The 22,768-nt window shown below is 44.2% G+C and overlaps 1 protein-coding gene across 2 annotated transcripts in view; it reads right to left on the reverse strand.

The window, feature by feature from the left end:
* The window catches only part of LOC120959818 (centaurin-gamma-1A), a 153,525-nt gene that overhangs the window by 41,681 nt on the left and 89,076 nt on the right, over nucleotides 1-22,768 (reverse strand). The window contains exon 1 of one of the 2 annotated variants that reach the window (XM_040383480.2): nucleotides 1,196-2,407. The exons of the other annotated variant lie outside the window; for it this stretch is intronic. Within the exon in view, the coding sequence (XP_040239414.2) occupies nucleotides 1,196-1,364 (169 nt within the window). The 5' untranslated portion in view covers nucleotides 1,365-2,407. Of the gene's footprint in view, nucleotides 1-1,195; nucleotides 2,408-22,768 lie in introns of those variants that run through there. 2 annotated transcript variants of the gene reach the window in all.

Consider the following 22,768-nt stretch of genomic DNA (forward strand, 5'->3'; position numbering starts at 1 on the left):
TGCGGTGTGGTAGCGGGCACACACAGCGAGGGAAAAAAGCACTCCTATCAAAATAAAACCACACCTAGGATTTTATCACGCAACCGAGATGCATCGGGCCTGCTTTTTTAGTGTGTTTATAGCATCGGACTCTTATCATAGATACACACAAACGATAGTAGCGCACGTTCGAGGCTTTGCTGTAAACACTACCAGCGAGTGCTGAATACGGTTCATTGTTAAAAAAGGGTTTTGCGCATCAAAATGCATCTAAATCCATGCTGTTAACAAGTTTATCCAATGTTTTCTTCAAATAATTACATTGCTTATCACACAGAGCGCTAACACAAGTTGTATGCTTTTATGAGACGCAAAACAACATCCACAGAGCATGTGTATTGAGAGCATAACAGTAGCATCATACGCTCGACTGGTTTACTTCAGTCACACGCCGGCTTATCCCGCACATCGTTGCGTCACCCGCCAACATCTTCATAATCATCATTTCCGACCTGGAGGGAGCGCTCATGGGATGTGTCTCGCCGATTCGCCGTCCGAAACATGTGGACTCCATCTGGCAATGAAGTTGCCGCATACAATTTGCATACACATAATCGGATGTCTGGGAAATGTCTCTTCTACCATCAGTTTGTCGTTGGTTGTCTCGTACTGCCTTGTCACGCATCTAATCACCACGTAGATGGCGAAGGAGATTGTAGGAGCAGCATCCAAGACGGCAAAAAACGCAGGACCCCATACGAAAGGATGAAAATCTAAAAATGGCAACCAAGTAATATCGCTCATTGACGGGCATCCATTAAGGAAAATGAAGCTCTCTGGGAAGATGACAGAAAGAGAGAGAAAAAAAAACACCTCCATCAACCCGTGGCTGTATAGTCGGGGGTGATTAATATTCATTAAAAGTGCCATTTGTGATGACACCTAACCAACAGACAACAGAGTCAGCACACAGTGGTGCTGGTGTTGGCGATAAGCCCTCGGAGCGCGTTTTTGGAAGACGTCCATGGCCTTGAGGGTGAGTTTCGTGTCATTTCGCAATTTGTCATCAACTACAAATTGCTTACTTTTTGCTCATCCTAAAACAACCTTTTTTTTTACTCCAATCTACTACAGCCACCTCACACATTCACTATTATCAGTATACACATCTTGTCAAACGTTAAAAAAAATCAGAATGGAAATTTGTTTTAATTACCCGATTTTCGTTTCTCCCGCTCGACGATGACCGTTTTGGGACGCTTGATGCGAAGCGACCGGCGCCGGATAGAGCGCAGGAATGCTTCCGGCATGCGGCTGAACTTTGGCGTTTCCGGTGGCGCTTTCCGCTCCGGGAGGAAGAAATTTTTCACCGCAAGCATCGTCATGTTTGATTTGTTTAGTTTTCCCCTTTCTTTTCGAGGGCGTTCAGAACAATTTGTTTACGTGTTTCTGGGCTAGGGGTTTCACTGTTTCTTTGTTGCCACAGTACCAGTACGATAAACAACACACAATTTACTCTTTAACTCACTTTTTTGCTAAACCACACCACCTTTGTAATGATGTAAAATTTTAAACTATTGACGTATTTGAACACTCGGTTTTATTTGGCTACGAAATAACAGTGCGACAAACTTCACCTAGCACACAGCGCAGTTAGGTTTCTTAACAAGGTAACACACAGATAGCGCTAATAAACTATTATTATTATCATCATTTTTCTTTGGCTTCAATTAATGCACGTTTGCATTTGACGGATGCTTCTCCAACCCTGATCGCACCCTCCACTATCATCAATTTGGCAAACTTTATACACGACCTTCAGCGAGCACCGCTTGTGTGTCTCACGACATCAACATCTTAGTTTCGGGCACAGACACACACACACATACACATCCCACAGCAAAAGCAGCTGTTTGACGCTCGCGAGGCAGCGGATTGATGAGCCAACAACACCACGTGCGACGTGGCTGATTAATGTCGACACATTCGGATAAATTTGGCACCGATTTTCAACGACACCGACCACTGGCACACACACAGCAACTGGTCACGTTTTTTTTACCGCGGATGCATCATGCACACGAACGGCACCGGTAACACGGACAAAAAAAAAACAAATTTGGCCACCAAAATCGTTGGTCGGTTTGATAAGTAACCTCTGTGAGGGGGTTATTAGGCGCTGCTTACTGGTTGGTCCACATTTTTCACAACAACTGCTGCTATCGGCACAGAGCTATTTGGCAACAAACGTGTGCACGCACAGTCGAGCACACCAAGGGAATGTACGTGTTCAAGCACTGATGGTAAACATCCTGTTCTGCTGGATTGAGCTAACCCGTGAATTGCACCAAATTGCAACGATGCACTGCCGACACACAACACGAAAACACGTCCGACCGGCACGGTAGCTGCTGAGAGACTCACGAGCATGCATAGCATGTGCGAAGCATAGCACGAGTGAATGATTTCAAGGGGTAAACTGGGAGAGACTATTGGTCGCTCAGTTTGTGCTCTCGCGTGTTGTAGCGTGCTCTATCCCCCTATGCGCGCTCGTGGGAAAGTGAAACACGAGATTTAATACTGACGTTTAGGGATGGTTTTGAGTTTAATGTGCAACTGTGAATAGATTTAACTAATTTTTGTCGTCTAATTCGGGGAAAATATAGCCTGTATTTATGCTCGAATTTAGATTAAGAAAAGCAGTAAATACAGTTCAACAACACAACAGATTGTTAATTGGCTAATACAGATACGGATTTTCCAATCTGATACCTAAAGAGAAGGTTCTCTTGAATTTCCAAGATAGTACCTGTTACTACAAACAAAGTAATGCATTTTTTTTAAAAGTTTATTGGATATAATACAAGTTCCATTTATTAACGTACCCAATGTGGTATCTGTTGCAGAAGTTTTTCCAAATATTATGTATTTTCTGGAATTGCTAGAAAAAGGTAACTCAGCCCAACAATTCTCATTTCATTCAAGTTTTCTCTCCGATGTTGGACCTCGCAACATATTCTCTCTTGCTCTCGGGGATATGAGACACAGCACGAACTCAAACTGAAAGGAGAAAATTGAAGCGTTTCGGCACTCACAAACCCCGAAGCGTTTCCATGCTTACTCACACATGTATGTAGTATGGATAAACACGTTAACAGCGGTATCGAAGAATGAAGAAATCAGTACTGATCTGCATAGGTTTTTATGATAAATTGTAATCCTTGATTTATTTTGCAAGATGTTTGCAGACCATAGTATAGCAATTATAGACTAAAAAACATCAAAATTATGTTTCTAGCTGTCAAGACCGTCTTATTGATCACGAAGAAAAACGCCGATATTTTGTCACTACATAGAACAAGTGCTATTAGGTACTAGCGCTTCAGGTAATTGTTAGTTATTATCAAATACATTCTATTCAGTTATTGATGCTAGATATTCTCATTGAATACATTTGAATCCCGCTATCCAGCTTCCAATATTTGTGCTGCTACTAGACTTGCTCTTGAAAAATCCCTCCATGCTTATCTATTTCACCGGCTGACCTTTCTGAATCCCATACCCAATCACCACACAAGTTGACTCACGAACCGGTTCCGGCACCGGGGTGATGCTTCCAGCCACCATCTTCAAACAAAACTACAAGCATCAGATACACTTAGCGCCAGCATCGACATACTGCATCGTGCATAGAGTTTACACATTCCAATCATAAACAGCCAGCGCTATTCCACCGTCTGGAAGAAGTACATTAAAATGAAACCACAACAACAGCAGAATCCACAGCAATGAAGCAAACCGAGGTGGTATCGAACGTTCATTACCATATCTGGAAGCCCGATAGTACTTCGCCTACGAACGAATACCTGTACGGATAGCGCGCCAGAACGATGGTGGCGATCTTCATCCAGCAGCAGACCACGGAAGTACCCAATTCCAAACCGACCGAGCGACAACATTATGCTTCACGATCATACTAACTAGCCTTTACGTGCTGTGAGCCCAACGGTGAAGGTTTGCGAGGGAAGCAGACGGAGAAAACGCTCACTGCGAGATGTCAGGTCCTTGGGCAAGCGATAGGCGTGGGTCGTCGCTGCTAGAAGCGTGGACACTGAATGCTATCTTTCATAGCTGCGGTGGGTAGATTGGGCTCGTTTCGTGGCGATTTCTTTTCCGGCCTCGACGGTGTGCAGTGTACGCGCACGAGCTTCGTGTGAAGCGCAAAGGAAATGTTAAGGTTCTGGTCGGAAAGCAAATGGATGAAGTGTTGCTTTTTTACCATTTTAACCCGCCAGTAGTACAGATAAAGTGGACGGTGTGGAAAAGAAAAGGGTCTTTCTCTTCTTTTCAATGTTTGAAGGGCATACCGCCCACGAAAGGAAACATTTCCTTTTGATACTCGGTGGTGGTGTATGGCGATTAACAACTGGGTGGCTGATAATAGAAAGAGTAGGAAGTGAATCATTTCGAAGAATACTTTGGGCAGCCATAACGTTTTAAAACTTGTGAATAATAAATCACGCGAAGCAAAGTATCATTAGTAGGTGTTTGAAGATTGAAAACACTTACAATTCGTCATAATCTGTACAGTAGACAGCCCCAAGAAATTTCTTCGATTTCGTACGTACCTGGAATGATAAAAATAGAACGTAGTTTAAGTACACAAACATCTCTCAAATAAATGGGACTTTGAATTGGAATAGTTTTAAAACATTCAACAAATAACCCCATGAATTAACCTTCCATTTGTACTAGTAATGTCCGTACAGAATTGCTTCCAGCTCTTCTTAAGACTTCTTCTTCTGGGAATTGTGAACGTTCTGGCGATATTTCATGCCTAATTACACCGATAAATTGGACCCGACAGCTCGCCTCAAGAATGACCCAGTGAAAGACACTAATAATCCCTTCGAGGCAAACCAGCACCCTTCAGCGCTAACAACAGCAACACACAAAAAGAAGGGTTAACTAGCAGATTCCGTGCAATTCAGGGGCGTTTTCTTTCGGTCATTTCGGTGCCACAGTGGTTAATCAAATTTAAATAATTACGAGATACGAGACTTCTTCGCTTCGATCGCATGGTGGCCCAGTGCACCACTCATCCAAGCCAAGCTACCTGTATTACCTCGCCGGACCGAAAGAAAGCGACCCATCATCATTCGCGTCGCTCGCTAATTCGCGTAATTAATCTCCCTGACGATTCATAATTTATCTCCATTTTGTTCGTTCACTACACGTTATCGGACGAATTTGATGTGGCGCTAGTAGAGCGACCGTGCTTGTGTGTGTGTGTGTGTGTGTGACAATTCGTCTCAGCTGATGGGTGCATAAAATATTAACTATCATAATCAGACGCAATAACGGGTCAATCTCTCCACCTTCGAGCAGTGTGGAACGAATGAAGGTGAATATTGTGGTAACATTATTATGAAGCTTGCCAGAGCAAAATGGTACCGATGACGACTACGAAAGTGTGACGTAAGCAGCGTAAAGGCACCACCGGCACCATATTACGAGACGAAAACGATAAGAACGGTAACAAAACGTGTTCGCGGGGTGTGATGGCAGCAGCACCGGCACAACATAAACGAAGATAGCAATGCACAGCAAGCAGTGCATAATAACATGTACATGAACGCTACATCAAAGTAGAATTGCAGCAAAAAAAGGCACGTTGGACTGAAGACGATAAAAAGATAGGAAAAACGGCTGGCGCTATGCTTCGCTGGTAGCAATAAACCAGTAAGAAGAGAGGTGATACAGTGATTGCACTGCAGAAGCGTAATGCAATGATGCGTTCTGGTGGTGCAGGAGAGATGTGCAGACGTAGCATCGGCAGCACCCACCTTGCGCCGTACACTGGTCACGATAAGGGCTGGCACGGGCCACGGGTTTGTACGTGCGTGTAATAAACCGAACGCAACGCACCACTAATGAGCAAAGTTGCGAAGCGAACCCTGAAGTAGCAACATATTTTAGCCAATGAACATGCTTAAACGAGAATTTATTAGCCAGAACCATTCCTTGCAAAGCTTGCTTTTTCCTCTGCAAAGGGACGATGATAAAAGAGGGGGAAGGAGAAGAGAAAATCAAATGGAAAAAGCTGCTAAACCCAAGATAATCTAGCTCCATAGAGATAGTTTCGCTCGCAAAAGTGGGGGAGAAAACATTTTATTCTTGGAAAAACTACGATAACACTGGGATAATTGCTTCCCAATCGACCAAGGGAGGATATGGAAACTTCTGTTCGGCACAAACTTTGCTATATCGATTTGTGAATAATAATAGCAGCTCTTTTCGATGTTTGGAGAGGGAGAGGGATAGAGGAGTAAAGTGCTTCGAACTTTATTATCTTTTGTGATTCGAAGAAATCTTATGCCATAGAGCGAAGAGCGAAAACTTTTTTTTTCTTTGGTATTATAGAAAGTTTTCCCAAACATCAATACCTATTAATAACACTGATCCAGCAAGGACACTCTTCGCAGCGTGGACCTCGTATTGGCCGTGTAGCCAAAAAGGAGGGAATGAATACATTCAAAAAGGATTTAATAACACACTTTTCCCATTTCTGATAGGAAACGAATTCGCTGTTGTGATTGATCGCCATCGATACGCACCGCTTTAACCGTACCGAAAGAGTCAAGAACAAAACAAACTTCCCTAATGCGCGTGTGCATATGCATCAACGTTGCGATGTTTCCAGCCCGTCATTTGCTTCTAAATTTGGTTGTTAATTGCCCCGGCGGGATTGATTTGTTTGATGTTACTGTACTTTTTTTGGGGCAGGTTTCGATGTTCAATTTCAGTTCTTTCCCATCCTTGAGCTTCGAACCCTTTTCGCACGCGAAAAAAGGGTTGCAGAAAATGGCATTCCTATACACGAAGATGCTTATCGAAGGATGCTGCTGTCTAGCTGTGTCGGCTGCAATTGAGATCGAGCGATATGCCGGGCAATAATCGAAATCGATTAGTTCCAAATTGATGTACAAACAGCGGTAAATTCATCCCCGGGATGACATCTTCGTGTTTTTGGGAACAGATGACTCGTTGCAGGAAACGGCAGGCTAATGGGTAACAGGCACAGCAACATTTAACCAGTTCGGGAAGCATTTTGAAATGGGCAATAAACGTTACCCGAGGGCAAAAAAGTGTTCGTCTTGTTTTTTTTATGAGACGGTTGCTATTTTTACTGCCGTTGTTTCAAGAGATGTGCTTTGCTTAATCGGGTGCGGATGAAGCTATCGATTGACCCAGTTTGGCACAAGAGCTACAAGAGCTACAAAAAGGGTTAACTGATCTAGACGATCTCGCGAAACCATCCTTCGCCATCACCCGGAGCGTTTACGCGTTCGCATCCAACAAGGACCAATCGCAAGACAAGTCGCTGTCAAGGACCAAAGGGGCATGTAGTTGTTGAACCTTTCCCGGTTGGGTTGTAAAAAATTAATTTCACGCACATTTGCAAGCCGTTGGGAGATATTTTTTTTGCGGGGCACTATCTGCAACATTTTCTTCAAGAACGTTAGCTCATTCGTACTGGTTCTAAGACTTTTACCAGGTAGTTTTATTGCCCTTACGGCAGCCAGTGATATACGCACCTTCCTCCTGATAGGCATGAAGTTTTATTATACTTTTGTTGACATTTATGTGAATTTATTTACTTTATAAAATTGCAACAACAAGCCACGTCTCTGCCATCTCAACCATCGACCCGACGACTTATGTACTCTTAGAGGTTGAACTTTTGCGCCACATTCGCACACTCCTCCCGGGAGTTGGAGGCCAGGCCAGCGAAGCTCAATAACCTTATTCCCTGACACAGCGAAGAGCGGTCATAAAGTGTCAAAACCGATCGATTCCACCGGAACCGAAGCGGATGGTATCGTAAATTTTGGCACAGTTTGGTACTACACGACGGAATGATAATGATGAGGCTTCGTCGCTAAACCGACACGCTGCTAGCATTCTGATGGCGGTAAAGACGTCACGCTCATCCGACGAGTGTGTGTGTGAGTAAGAGAATTTCGCACTTTTTATGATGCTGATGTGGCCGCACAGTGCAACTCCAAACCGTTGAGCTTGGCGAATGGCCCCTTGTCGACATCTTCTTTCACGCCCGTGTCAGAGAATCGAACGCTGGAATTGCACGAGTCGTAAAAATTTGTGATTTATATAGCAGCTCGGTTCTAGCATGCTTCGGTTGGAACATTCGCACATGGCCGGTACCGAGAGAATGGCATTCCATTTATTGGCATTCTTGCCGATGCGGCTTCACCATCTAACCGATGCTCGAACTCATCCAGACGCTCGTTTGGCGGCCGAAAAAGCTCGTGAGAATGTCGATAGTAATGTTGCCGCATGTCGCGACCTCCCCCCGGTTCACTAGCAATCCACGGTAGCTTCTAACTGTTGGGCTGTTGACCCAGTTCTTCGATGCCAAGGATGTGTATGCCGGTAGCGTCAAACTGTAACACACATAGTCGTAATTCACCTTCATCTCCCTACGGGCATGAAGAACACACATCAGCAAATTGGGTTCGAAAGCTGCCTTAAGGGGTTGTAACCTTTTACAACGGGTTCAAGAAATTGAACAGTTGTCTGAAACGGTGCTACTGCCGAGCACCATCGGTAGATAATGTTCCAAAACACTCGTACACCGCAGTGACACATATGCACAAGTGATTATTGTGTTATTCGGGATGAGAATTTCCATACCGTGGCGTAACGGGGTGCAATTGGAATCGATCGAAAGGGTTACCGCGTTTGGACCCATGTTGGTTGAGCAGAGAAAGGTGTAAAATTTATGACTAGATCGGATCGTTTAGGCTTACTTTTACTGCAAATCGTCTAATTATAGGGGCAGAATGTTGTTGGGATATAATCTGTAGTGTAATTGAAGATATAGATCACAGAAATGTATTACCTAAGAATGAATTAAATTGAAAATACAAGAACAATTTGAATCCCTTCCCAGAGTTGTATGTAATATTCAGAGAAATTAATGAATTCTTATTAGGGTTATACTATTCTTATTTATATTAAAGAGCCCTTAAATGCAATCATTAAGCCTAATAGCTTCTCGAGATGTTGGAAAAATTTAAACATAGCATCTGGGAGAGAAGCAGTTCACGAGGAAATATAAATTCAATTTCTGATCAACACGTTCCTGTTATTGGGCAAATAAAATTACATTAAAAGTTCTTTTGGTAAGTCACAACTAATAATTTTGCTTAGATTTATGTAAGATACATTTTTTAAGGATGAAGTGGCGCAAACGACTATGCTACAGCCCCCTAAGTTACCCCTTCCAGATATTGAAGTAGAGTTTCACTGACCTAGCGCGACACCCCAATATCTAAACCCCCCCCCCCCCCCCCTGTTTCTTAAAAGCAACGAAATATCGCGACTTAACATGACACAAGATTACGCAGCCCGGCGCCCTAGCGTGACGCTTTTAACAAGAAATCTATGCTCGTGCGTGTGCGCACTGAGGCCTAGTTCCGGAATAGGTTGCGTTAGAGCCTGCCCTGCACGCGACGCCGTTGTGTCATCGTCATCTTCAGCAACGCTCCGGTTTTGGGGCGGACCTGTTTCTCAACAGGCAAAACAGAGATATGTTCATGTCTCTACAGAAGAGATAGACGGCGGCGAGGTCACGAATGCGCGTACCGTTCTTCCGGGTGCAGAGGTCGCTGGAGGTACACCATGATACGACCCCGTGCGTGGGCCCATCTGCTTGGGCCCATTATCTGTAGTTCGTTATCGCCGGTTCACTGTTGCATGCACGTCTAAGTGATAGTCGTGTGCGCACCTTCCGTACAGATTAATCATAAATGCAAGACATGCGGGGCGTTTCGGTGCTGTCATCCTCACACACGTACCAGGTGACCAGGGAGGGGTGGCCAAACAAGACGCAGCACAATGCGGCGATACCTTTCAAACTTCGAACCAGGAAGCACTGGCGGGTTAAACGATTCCACCACAACAATCAACCCCGAGAGTAGCGAAGAGCTAAAACCCGACACAGGAACATGTTTATTCAACGGTACACCGGTGGTGTCTGTCACTTTCTTCAAAAAATGGATCTAATACTTCTTCAAACAGCCATGCAGTGTCAAGACAAATGCAATAGTATCCCCAGTCAGACAGTCACGAATTCTTGAACTATGCCGAAACATTCACACGAATGCTTGGCTAATTAATGGGGCACGCGAAAACTGAACATACCGTGGTGGGCCTGCCTCATTGGACTTCGTGAGCAGTCGCACCAGCGGGAGACGGACCACCAGCTTTACGTGTTTAATCGGTGTTTTGGGAAGCTACGGTTTTGCTGTACCTCCACCTCAACTCTCAGGTTTAAGATGGTATGCTGCCAGTGGCAAAAGCGGAAGCTATTGCCGATTCTATTGTTGCCTACGATTGTTCCCCCCCGGGAGAGAACAATAGCGAAGCGGAGAAACGGCAAAACTACTAGCATCGGGTTTCTCTCGGGAACTCTACTAATCGCATCGGTTTGAGGTTAGCCGACCGCGAGAAAATTTACGATCCCTCACCGATAGCATAACCCTCCTGCGACGGTACTGTCGGTGTGTGTGTGTGTGTGAGAAGTGGGTGTTAAAAACACTCTATTACGCGAGCATATGAAAGTGCAGCGGGGTGGCATAAGGTGATATGATTAATGTTTCTATTTTGCCAGCTAATCCAGGAAACTCACCGACAGAGTTCAGGCTACCACTACGCCGAGCTCATGCGGTGGCAACTTCTTGTGCGCACGAATAGGCATAGACAATGTGCGTTTGTTGTTCCTTGTTTTCTTTTCGCAAGAGGAAAAAGAGATTAGTTTGCATAATTTATGAGGACTTTATTGTAGGTGTGTGTGACCTGAACCCGCTAAGCCTGTTTGTGGAGGTACTAGAAGGTCTTGTAATATTCAATTAACCGATTATCAGAACAGTTTGCGATAGTTTCAATGAGTTTTAAGAGTCTAACCAAATGTTAGGTTGTTTATGATAACTGTTGATGATTCAGATTTATATCATCTGAGTATCATTGACATGTGAAGATAACAAAATTAGATGACAGTTTTCGCTTAAAAGATATTCAAATTGAATCAAAATTTCTGTCTTACTTCCCTGTTGAGTTGAACCATTAATTTTGAAGATCTCAAGCAGCATACAATTAAATCTCAATTACCCATTATGCTGTGGAGTGGACCTACCCATAACTGGACACCTCCCATAACACCTGGTTAATGTAAAACAAGCCTCTTTTTATCGTGACAAACGTTGAACCTCCGCCGTAATTACCTAATCGCCTGATCTAGGCTGTAATGTGTAGATATATTACTTTTTAAAATGATTACAACTTCATTAACCACTTATGTCCTACGACGATCCCGGAAAAAGGGTTCACACACACACACCGGATGTACTTATTTTGTAGTTTTCAACCGCTCTCGTCCGGTGATCAATATCATAGTTTCGTTATCGTCTCCGGATATCGTCGCGTTTGCGTGACCATACTTAATCAAAACGGTACGCCACCGAGACCGTCCTAGACTCGTCGGCAAATTAAATAGAACAAAAATAAATATGAAAACCCTTTCCCCTATCGCACCGGGAACGCACTGGGTGGATCATTAAAATATAATTCGTTTGCACTCACAAAACACACACACGCATCTCAACTGTCAACTGCATCGCGGTGGTCAAAAGCCGTTCGCTCAGTTCGTGTGATCGGTGCATGATATCGTGTGGTGCAGTTTTTTTTTGTGTTCATAGGAAAACGTGAAACGGACACAAGAGCTCACCATAAATGGACAGTGCCGGCGCCAGGTGCTAGTAGCGAGCTGTGTCCGATACCGATGACCACCACCACCACCATTATCCTGCGCTTGCTAGCTGCCCTATTCAACCGTATCCCAATAAACTAATGAGCCCTTCGGGCGATATTCCTTCCCTTCCCCTTTCCCCTGCCTTCCGTACATTTTTCAGTCCCTTCAGCTGTGGAAGTAGTACGTCACCATCAACGCCACTGCATATAGGTGCGGGCCGGCATGTATCGGTAACGGTTTTCTCGCGAATACAGCGACGAAGTGCTGTTGGCTGGCGGTGGTCCGCAGCCCAAACAGTGGTGGCGCGGTGAAAGTGAAATGAAAATATTTGGACAATCGGTTTGACCGGACAGTTTGTTGAGCCCGAGTTTCGAGTTTTAAAGCCACCCAAGAGGGGGTGAGTTTGTTAACCCCATTGATTTGGTTTGCGCTCACACACACAAACACACAAAGCATGAAAGGGATGAGGAAGGATTCTGTTTGATCCCGGGTGCAGATAATTATTCTTCACCGCAGGATGGCAGCAAAATTGCCATATCATGCTAGCGTGTGCCACATAATTGAGTGGAGATACGGCGGGTAAAAGTCAAGGAAATGGGAAAGTAGTGTGCGTGTGTGTGCGGTATAAGCTGACGCGCCTAAACGGTCATTTTTGCACCATCGATCTCACCGGTGTGTCAGTTGTTGGGTGAGTTTTGCACGTCCGGCAGCTAAGTGCGGCAGAGTTTTTCGGAAAAAGGGACTTTCTCACTTTTCCTAACGAATTTTGGGCAAAAGAGCAAACAGCAAGCAACTGCAGTACTAAGCCTTCTAAAATGTATATGCTGGTGGTGCTTTGTGGTGATCATAAATTTGCTTCCTGTCTATCTCTATACACCCGGAAGGCAAATAAATTCGCCAAATGACCTACATCTGATGCCGGTACATCGGGGTAGCTTTATGTGTGATGTTTGTTTGAATGCAGCAACAAATCCAGGGTGCTGCTAAAAGCTCATAAAATCACCCAAAAACACACCGGTAGCAAACAAATTCGAAATACCCCCCCGGGGGAAGATAATAAATCAGGTTTTTGTCGAAAATAATAACACGCTTTGCTTGCTTGTGCATGCATTAATACAGTCAACTAGTGCTGGCTGGCGGGCTATCGAAATAAAGAATTATAATTAAATCGTCCAGTTTTGACTGCTTGCCGCTAATCGGTCCGCATCTGCACGAGCCATGATTTAAGCCATTGCACGACACGGAACCGTAGCGCGTATCAAACAACAACCGTACCATATATGCAGCTAACACAAAAAAAGAGGAAACAATAGCATCAACGACACTTCCTGCATGAAACCACAGGACATCAACAACATCAACGACAAAAAAAGAACTGTAACCAAAACAGAACCAGCGTGATATCTTCGCCCCGATCGCCCCGGAAGCCAGAAAATGCGACAATCACAGTGCGCCCATGTCACCGGAAAAATGCACCGCGGGTGGTTAAAAAGGGATTGCGCTGTTTTTTTTACTCCTAGAATACGCCACCCCAATTCTACAGGCACCCGCATTTCGAATCCCACCCCGACCCGTCAGGCCCAGGACCGGGATGGTTCGGTTGGAGAGAAAAAATGATGCGACGATGATGCGGCTCTTTAATAGGCGCGAAATCATTACGGGACCGCGGTGGATGGAGGATAGTGAGCGCAGTTTCTTCATTATTATTATTATGTTGCGCTACCTTCAGGCGCAAGCCGATGCAAGCTTCATTTGTGCTTGTGCATAAAATTCATTATAACGCTCGCATGCACATTACCGCCGACCGAAAGGATTCGACCGACCGGGTTGTTTGGTAACAATGGTACCTAATCCTTTCATTCCTGCGATAACCTGCTGAGTTTACCCTTTTTTCGGTTGGCTTATGCGAGGACTCAACTCTTTCTTTTTGGTGCATTTTGTTTTTTTTTCGTCGCCGTTGTTTTCAATTCGAGTCTATTCAGCGCGACTTTGCATTATCTCTTCGCCTGGGGAATGAGATGCATTTTAATTAATTTGATTTGCACCGGCAATAAACACAAAAAAACGGCAAACCCGAACTAACGGTCGGTGGTAGGCACCGAACCAGGGCCTGATAAAGCACTATTTTGCTTTTGTTTGAATTCCCTGCAGTAAGAAACGGTCCCCTTTCCGCGCTAACTGATCCCGTTAGCAACGGCGAGAGGATCACGCGATTCGTGCTCATTTGAATCCTGGACAAGCCGGTGGATAACAAGCGCAGCAAAGCGCAACAAACGCGACGCGACCGGCTGTAATGTTGTTGTTTCTATTGCTCTATTTGTGCGTCAGCCCTTTCCACAAACAAACACTGGCCTGTGCACAATGGACGAGTGAAAGCGAGCGAGCGACCGAGCCAGTGAGAGTTTAGGGCCAACCGTGGAAGGATATCCATTTTTATGACCATCGAGTCCTTTCGGTCGGACCGGGCCGGCTGAAGTACCGCCCGGGAAGTGGGTCCTTCTTTTACCGCTGGCGGCACGTGTGTCTTCGTGTGCTTCCTGGCGCCTGGTAATGAATGAGGCCTAGGTTGAGGGCAGAGTGGCGGGGAGTTTGCCGAAGGATTCGAGTGTCCTTATTCGCTTCAAAGGGCCCCGGTCGTTCCAATAATAATCATAACAACAATTCAGCATTCTGCTAAAGGTCGGTATGGAAATTGAAACGCACTCAAGTGGCACACAGTGGTCTGTGTTTCCCGGGGATGGAAATGGCGCGTGTGCTGATTGTTTTAAGGCGTCGAAGTAGCGCGTTGGGAGCTCTCGCAACGTTTCAGCGGATAATAAAAGCACCAATAGCACACCACAACAGTGCTTGCCGCTGCGGAAAGTTCACCCTGAGAACACAGCCTGAAGTGCAGGGAGGGATGAGGATGGCGTTCCTGCTGAAGTGAAGAGTTACAGCACACCGTACTGCACAATCTACTCTGGTATATGTAGATTGTAGGTCACTACTACTGGGCGCTGTTGGTCTGGATGCTTTGGGCCCAGGTGTTCAGGTGTTATCTATCCCGAACGAAAGTTCATTTCAAGCACGATTTATGCAAATAGAACGGCATGTGGTTTTTAGTGTCTAGCGCAGTGTGGTTTTGAGGTTCGGAAGGAAGAAGTCGTTACCTTTGGGAAGTAAGCTAATAAATCTAGCCAATGGTGGAGGAGATATGATTTATGTAGAGAGAATATTAAGAAAAACTTCATCCTACAAAAATCATGGTTTATATGTTTAAACATATATGGATGATCAACGAATGAAGGATTATTATTGGAAGAAATTAACCGTATCGTGTTTTTGTTTAATTCCTTCAAATAATAATCCTTTACGCGTTAGACAAATTGCGTGAGGGTTACGTAGAAAATGATCTTTACGATAATGTGTACACGTTGAACTCAAAGAACTTTTCAACCGCTAACCAGCTAACAAGACACTATAATTGAAAATGCATGCACACCGTACCACATTTGTCGCTGCATTGGAAATTACCACCAAATCATGTCATTACGGTTTACCCCTACACCGTACAGCCTTCTTCCTACAGCAGCACATCGCGAAAGTGGAGTACGCTTGTTTTCTGCCTATTAATTTCGATGCCGTGGTCGATAAATTTTCTCTAATAATTTTTCCTCTCTTGCGTCCGCCCCGGCCGAGCCGCTTACACCTTCCCAGATCACGAGACAGCGATCGTTTAGCACTCAAGCATACTTAGTCACCATAATCAAGCATTAATTAAACCAGCTCACTTTTGGTCCCCCAAGTGCGCGCATTGTGGCGCAATGTCCTTAGAGTTTGGAGGACAGCAACAAAACAGGGAAAGAACGATGACGATGCAACTGCGCTGAAGAAACGCCCGAAAGTAAGTTCTCGAAGCTCGTTAGGATCTGCCACCAGCAGCTGCCCGATAAGTATAGGGCGCCGAGGTCGCTTAAAAAGACCACTTATCATGCATTCTTCCACAGCAGACGTAAGCAGGAAACTCGTCTTCTTCGTCGGTGGAAGGTATTTTAAGGTACTTTTCCTCGATCCCGGAGAGAAAGTGGGCCCTTGTGAAGTGGCGGTAGCAGCACGTGACTTTTTGTCAAACGAGTTGTAGAGCGGGAGAGAGAAAGCCACGTGCCTTCCTATCAACAGCTCTCGATATCTTTTTTCGGTTTGAACATGTTTCGGGTGTTATGATTTGTGATGATGCTTTGAACAGTGGTCCACAGTGGTGGTGACAAAAAAAAAACAAAAGAAAAAGCTGATTCTTCTCGCACACATCCGATGTCCAAGGTTGCGTAATGGTTTGTAAAACCTACACATAAAAAAAAACCATCATCCACCGTAACAAATGTTCGTTTAATTTGGTAGTCCGCTGATTTACGTCGCTTGTTTGCCATTTGGACAATTGCCCACGGTTATGGGTTATGGTGTGTGCCATGATGCCCGTAAAGCTAACATTTGATCATTTGTTACAAGTCGCCGTCGCTATAAAAATCGCCACGCGAGTGAAAGGGTCTCGAGGATCGGCTGAAGCCCGTGAGCTAAAAGCCTGAGGGCGCGTGCATGTGTCGCGTGTGTCGTCGTTGCCGGTTGCCTAAAGCGAATAATTATTGGAAAAAAATATTTACGCTCATTATCGTGATGTCTCGGTGTCGCAGCAGCGAGCTCACAAACATGGGTGTGTGTGCAAAGGGTGTTTTTTCGAATTGATTCATCATTAATCATAATATGATTTGCTTGGCGAAGCTGTTATGCTACTGCTGGCAGACATTTTTCCCCATCCTGTTGCAGGCTCTTTTTCTCCTGTCTGTTTCTGGGTGGCAGTGCTACGAGGAAATCTAAAACCATTACCGCACCATCATTGACTTCAAATGTACAATTGCATGTGCCAATAGAAAGAAAAAAAACATAATTAATAAACCATTTTCAAAGTTCAATCAATTATATTGCATGGAAAATCCCAATGGAAATCCGTCATTTTTGACGTTTCATTGGTCTAATAGGATAACGAATTCTAATGATTTTAAAGCCCAATTTCCGTTGGTTTTGAAGCATAAACATTAAGTTGAAAATCATCAGAAACATTAAGTTGAAACACTTTATGTGGAAAATTTGCAGGAGTTTTCATGTGATTTTTCGATCCTTTCAACGGCTTTTACGTAACAAATGTTTTATTACGATCGTCATAATTTGTTTTATTTAAACGAGTAGTTTGATGCCTAAGGTTTCTCTCAATTCTTGTAAATAGAATATAATATGTTCTTGTAGTAAACGCTGTTGTCACTTTGTTTCTGCATGAAAAAAGCATTAAACTCTTTTTCGTTACACTATCATCCCACAAATCATTAAACCATTAAATTGTTACAGCTTCTAAAGCAACGCTCATGCAAAATAGAACCAATTCCCGGTAACTGTTTCTCGGCTTAAAAATTAAGCCCCAATCATTAAACCCTTTCCGTTACAAACCGAAACCATTTATGAGGTGCGCGAGGTCAAAAAAGCACCGTTTGTGTTCAAAATTATCTTCCCGAGTGCGCGTAGCGAAAACTAGAACACGCCCGGTTTAGAGCACATAACGAGAGCAGCACGCATCAGACCAGTGTACCACATATTCTGGAGTTTGTCTATCTCTATCTTAATTATTACATCGACATCGCGCCTTGCGCACGCGATTTGTGTCTTGCAGTGGGAAACAATAGGAGGTGCCGGAAGGTGAGGTGAAGGTGGTGAAGGTAAGCGCACACGCGCTCTGAACGATTCAATCCGGTCGTAAAACCTAATTTGTAAATTATGGAAAGACTGAACCGCTGAAGCTCTCACAGTGTAGCGCGTAGAAGCCTTGCTTGTACCTTCCCTATGTCTAGCGAACGCTTTCGTTCGATTTATGCACCCGTATGCAACAACACATTCGAGCATAAAACAATTGTGTCGGGTGGTGTGAAATGACAGCAAAAGAAACACGAGATCGGCGATGATAACGGTGGTGAACGAAATGCACATAATGAAATGAAAATAATCGAAATAGGGGTGGATGCAAGCGCATGTCTTTCGTTTTGGACGTTACAGCTATTTCGGGTGCATTTGTCATGTCCTTTTCGGTCAAGTCGCAGTTATGTGTTCCCGCTCCCCTTGGCTATTGGTTTACATATAATCACATTTATGCGTCTTTCTCTCTGCTGCGGGGAACCAGAAATATGCAATCCATGCCAACACTAAACAACTTGACAACACGTGTGTGTGTCTCTCTGTTCTGATTTGTATTATGCCCATTTTTCCAACTGACCAAGCGCACGACCCCGAACAGGACGGTGAGGTGTTTTTCATTGGCAGCAAAGTGTGACGGGGGCTTGCGAAACACGCGTGAGCGGTGAAATTGAGCCAACGAATTCGAAGGTAAAGGGAACCATCAGGTTTTTTTGCCACCAAGAGGGGAAAAGCAAACAATTCTCCACACGAACTCCTACTTAAACTAATAAAATTTCGGGTGCAAAAAACAAAACGCTACCACGCAGATGGTAAAAGGACCAGGTGGATGGCCTTTTTGCTGATTAGCATCACGCAGCAACCGTGTTTTGCGCAAAACACTTTTACGCATCAGAGCTCGATGCACGATATATTTGCACACTTTTTTTGTGTGCATGACGACCACACCAACCAACCACGTGACTCATATGTGTGTGTGTTTGTGTGAGTTTTTTTGTTCGCCAAATACAGGAAAGCAAATTCTCGACAACAGCCAAGTCCACTCGAATGCCTGCAAATCCGTACTTGTGGCGGGACTGAGCAACGAAAAAGCATGCAAAAAACCGCCCTAGCACCAGAATCCTTTTTCAAGTGGGTACCTATAACGTACTTCTGTCAACGCTTCAAGTACCCGATTTGCCTTTTTTCGGGCTGTAGGCAAGCGCAACAAAAAAAAAATGGAATAACCATGCCAAATAAAACAACAGAAATACAGTTGGTGCAAAAAAACGGGAGAAGAATTGCAACCTAAATATCACACAATTACGATGTTTCTGCGTACGCGTACAACATTTACGTCGGGGAGAAACAAAAAAAAACAAATGCGTCCTACAAATCGGTATGCAATTTGTGCTTGCGCTTTGTCCTTGTCGGCAAACAGGCACTTGGCAGTTTTCCCATTTTTCCCCACGCTTCGCAGGATTCAATTGCTGGGAGGCTTTTTTTTTGCACACGTCACTCATGTCACTCAAAAAATGCACTCGCGCAGTACAGCGCGCACCAGCAATTGGGTGGTGGAACAAAGCACAAACCAACAAAAAAAGGAAGCCTATGCACAAGTCTTCTAATGAAACGACCCTTTGGGTGGATGGGAAGCAACAGAGCCTTCGGTAGTGATGGGTACGACGTTCGCATTCCCTGCGTTCAACCTTTTTCATGTTTTTCGCATGAATGAACATGAAGAGGATCACAGGACGGGTACGATTGAATGTAGCGCGTTTTTTTTTATTGATGTAACAGATGAATGCATCAGAAAAAAATGATCAAAAGCAGAGAGATTGTACAACGAATAGGAGGACTTCTAATCAAACCATGACATGTAAGTTATTTTTATGCATTTTTAAAATACAAGTAAACTCTCGCGAAAGGTGTTTAGATGCTAAAACGTCCCTTTAAATGGATGAGCCATCAACGAATAACTCAACCAAACCTCGCCAGTTTAGCCGTATCAAAGCAATGACGCGATCATATCATTACGAAGGAGTTTTTTTGTCCAGTTCTCTATGCTTCAAATGCTTTGTGTATCATTTCACGTTGCAGCACGCTGAGCTATCATTCGCAGGCTACTGAAACTATGTTGTTGCCTTTTTTTGCTGTTCTTTGTTCCTCCCATAACAGCTCCTTTCCGGTCAGTGCCTGGTACCGGCGGGTTCGCTTCTATGAAACAATCAGATTAACCGATTTCGAGAGGGGTCGAAGCATATCGTCCTGCGAACCCGCTGAGGGAACACAGCGAACGCATCCTCCTCTTCTGCGCACTGTGTGTACACATATTGGACAGTAGTGTCATTTCCAACATTGTAAGCGATCAACCGGGGTCCATCCGATGGATGACAGGATGACAGGACAATGACGCTGACAACGGAAGCACACGGGGTGTAGTGCGCATATCACTGTTGACGCACGCGTGCCTGCGCAGGAGGAATTCGTGCGCAAGTAAGGTGAGCCGGCCTGTATGCATAGAAATAGGAAGGGGTTAAATGAGGGTAGCGCCGCGTAGGGTGGGCTGTGCAGATACAACCAGCATTTTATTGTCAGAATAAAACTAGAAACAGGGACATAATGGAGGTTGAGATCGGTGATAAAAATGGAAAACGCACAACTCACGCTGAATGACAGATTAAGGATAAGCCAACATAGTTTTGAAGGTTTCCAAATTTAACGGTGTCGATTGACCTCTAGCATTCGGGGGGTTTATTTATACCAAAATTTGAAACCTTTTGCGTGATACAGTCCGATCTTTACAGCACAGATAAACCAAAAACAGTACACCGCAGCGCCGTTTATCTAACCAGTAAAATCAATACACGCGAGAGTTCCGCTCCTGTACGTTTGTAGCTATTTTTTCTCTTATTTAATCTATCTCATTCGGATGCTGTTGTTTTTTTTTTCTCTTCTTTCACCAATCACCACTCAAAAAAGACACTAATGTACGGAAGCACCAACCACAAATTGTAGCCGCATTGTGGCGGAACGGAAAATTGATTGTGGTCACCGCAAAGCCGTACAGCACTCGATTTGTTATTGTTTCGGATGCCGGCGGTAGCTGCATTTGTATTTTCTTTTTTTTTGTTTACATAAAATTCTATTCACTTCCCATCTTTACTACTACACCCCTTCCGTTTGGGGAGGAAAAGCTGTCTCTCCTGCGCTAACCTCTAACCCCTACTTCCGGGACTGGGATTACGGCACCGCGAATGCGTAAAAAAGGGTTGCGAATTTCGGGAATTTTGCGTTCCATCCACGCGCATGCAGTAATTCGCACAAATCATGTCAACCCGTCCGTGCTTATGTCGAGGGTGCAAAACGGGAGACTCGTTTATCCTCCTGGTTTTCTTGTTGTTGTTGCTGTTGCTCTCTGTAGCGTGTGTTTTGTGCCTGCTGAATGGGGTTTCCTTTTTGTGTCTGCATTCTTCACTTTCTGTACATCAAAGTCAAGCATTTTGCGGTGCTTGTTAATCGCGTTTTAAACGGCCAGAACCACATAACCCGATGTTGCTCGGCGGTGGTGGTGCTTTTGAAGCTGCACACACAAACACATACACACTTTTGAAGAGTGTCTTTGATGTGCAAATAAAGAGCTAGTGTGGGATGCAAATTTTGCGCAGAGTACTTTTTTCCCTATTTTAACGTAAAATATCACTTGCCGGATGAAAACAAAAAATCGAGGAGAAAATACAACATTTGAATCGTGTTTCCGTTTTTCCAATGAAATTTGGCCCATAAAATAGGATTTAGCATTGACGAGCAAAATGGATCAATAAAGCAACGTGCAAATAACGCTTGAACGCATGGTTGCAATTGTTCAATTCTAATCCGTTCGCGTTCGATGCATCGATTTGCTACCGTTTTCCTTTCCCTGCTCCAAAAGTCGTTTGTCCCCTTTTCTAATAGTTTGTGTTTAGAACTCGAACTGGTATTGGCACGAGCAAACGATGGTATTGTAACATACAAATGCGGGATGCATTATTAGCGCAAAAAGCAGGATCAACCTTTTCACCCTCTGCCAATTTCGATACTTCACCAACTCCCTCTCTCTCTAAGCCTGGCTGGCGCGAATAAACAACATTTCAGCAACAATCAAAACCTTGCTAAAGCCGGCTTCAGCTTTTTAATTATTCTAATTATAAATTGCAACCGGTGCGTTGCGTTATCCTTGCTGATGCTGGCCTGCAGGCTTGATGGGTTACGATTTTTTTTCCTTGCCTGCGCTACTTTCCAAACGATTTACAAACGATTTGTTGATTCTTTCTCCCGGTTTATTTATTTATGAAAAGTGTTTTTTGTTTCCGTCCCCTCGCAACGTCGCAACGACCACGAAAGGTTCTTTTATAATTTTTTAGCGGATTAGAGCGGCGAGAAAGAAATTGGGAATTATGAGAGCTCGCGGCAGCGCACCGGTCGCGGCGCAGCAATACGAAGCCGGAGCACGTGCGCAAACCACCGCCGTGAGTGCGCGCACGCGATAATAGGGGGAAACGTCGCTGTAATGCGTTTTTTGTGTTATTTGAAGTTGCCAGTGGTAACCGGCTCCCGATACCGTCCGGATGGCGTCCATTTAATCGTTGGAATGGACGTTAGGCAGAAATGAACAAAAAAAAAAAAAGATTACAATCGTTCCGTAATCAGAGCTAGAGAAGCATTTGCTCCTGCTACTAATCTGCTACACGATACTTGAGCCATGGTTGTGTTGTTCTGCGCCCAAGGACGGATGTAAAAATTAGAATCATTTACGTTCCGAGCCTCGGTTCCCCTGGTTTATTATGCCGGTATGCTGGTGTGCTCAAATTTACGATCCATTTCGGCATAATCTTTAAGTTATGATCAGCGCTAATCCGGAATTATGTGTTTTATGACAACGAGTGCACGCGGAAAGGATACGTTTGCAGGGGAGCCTGGCATATTGTGTGGAATTTCAATTGAACGAAATTGCCGCAGGTTTTTATCGAAACGAACGATAATGAAATAAATTCTAATTTTAATTGCTGCTTTGAAACACGGATTATGCTTTGATTCAGTTGGAATAGTGTTCTATATCTAATTTATTGATTGTCACATAACAAATAAGGCAGCATAACTATTTACTTTTATTTTTAATATTTTGAAGTTGACAGTTTAAACTTCACATGCAACTATTAGCAGGATAAATTATTACCCGTAAATTAATCCCAAACAACTATTCGGTAATCCATTTAGCAAACTTTG

This window comes from Anopheles coluzzii, chromosome 3, assembly GCF_943734685.1.
Source record: "Anopheles coluzzii chromosome 3, AcolN3, whole genome shotgun sequence".
NCBI lineage: Eukaryota > Metazoa > Arthropoda > Insecta > Diptera > Culicidae > Anopheles > Anopheles coluzzii.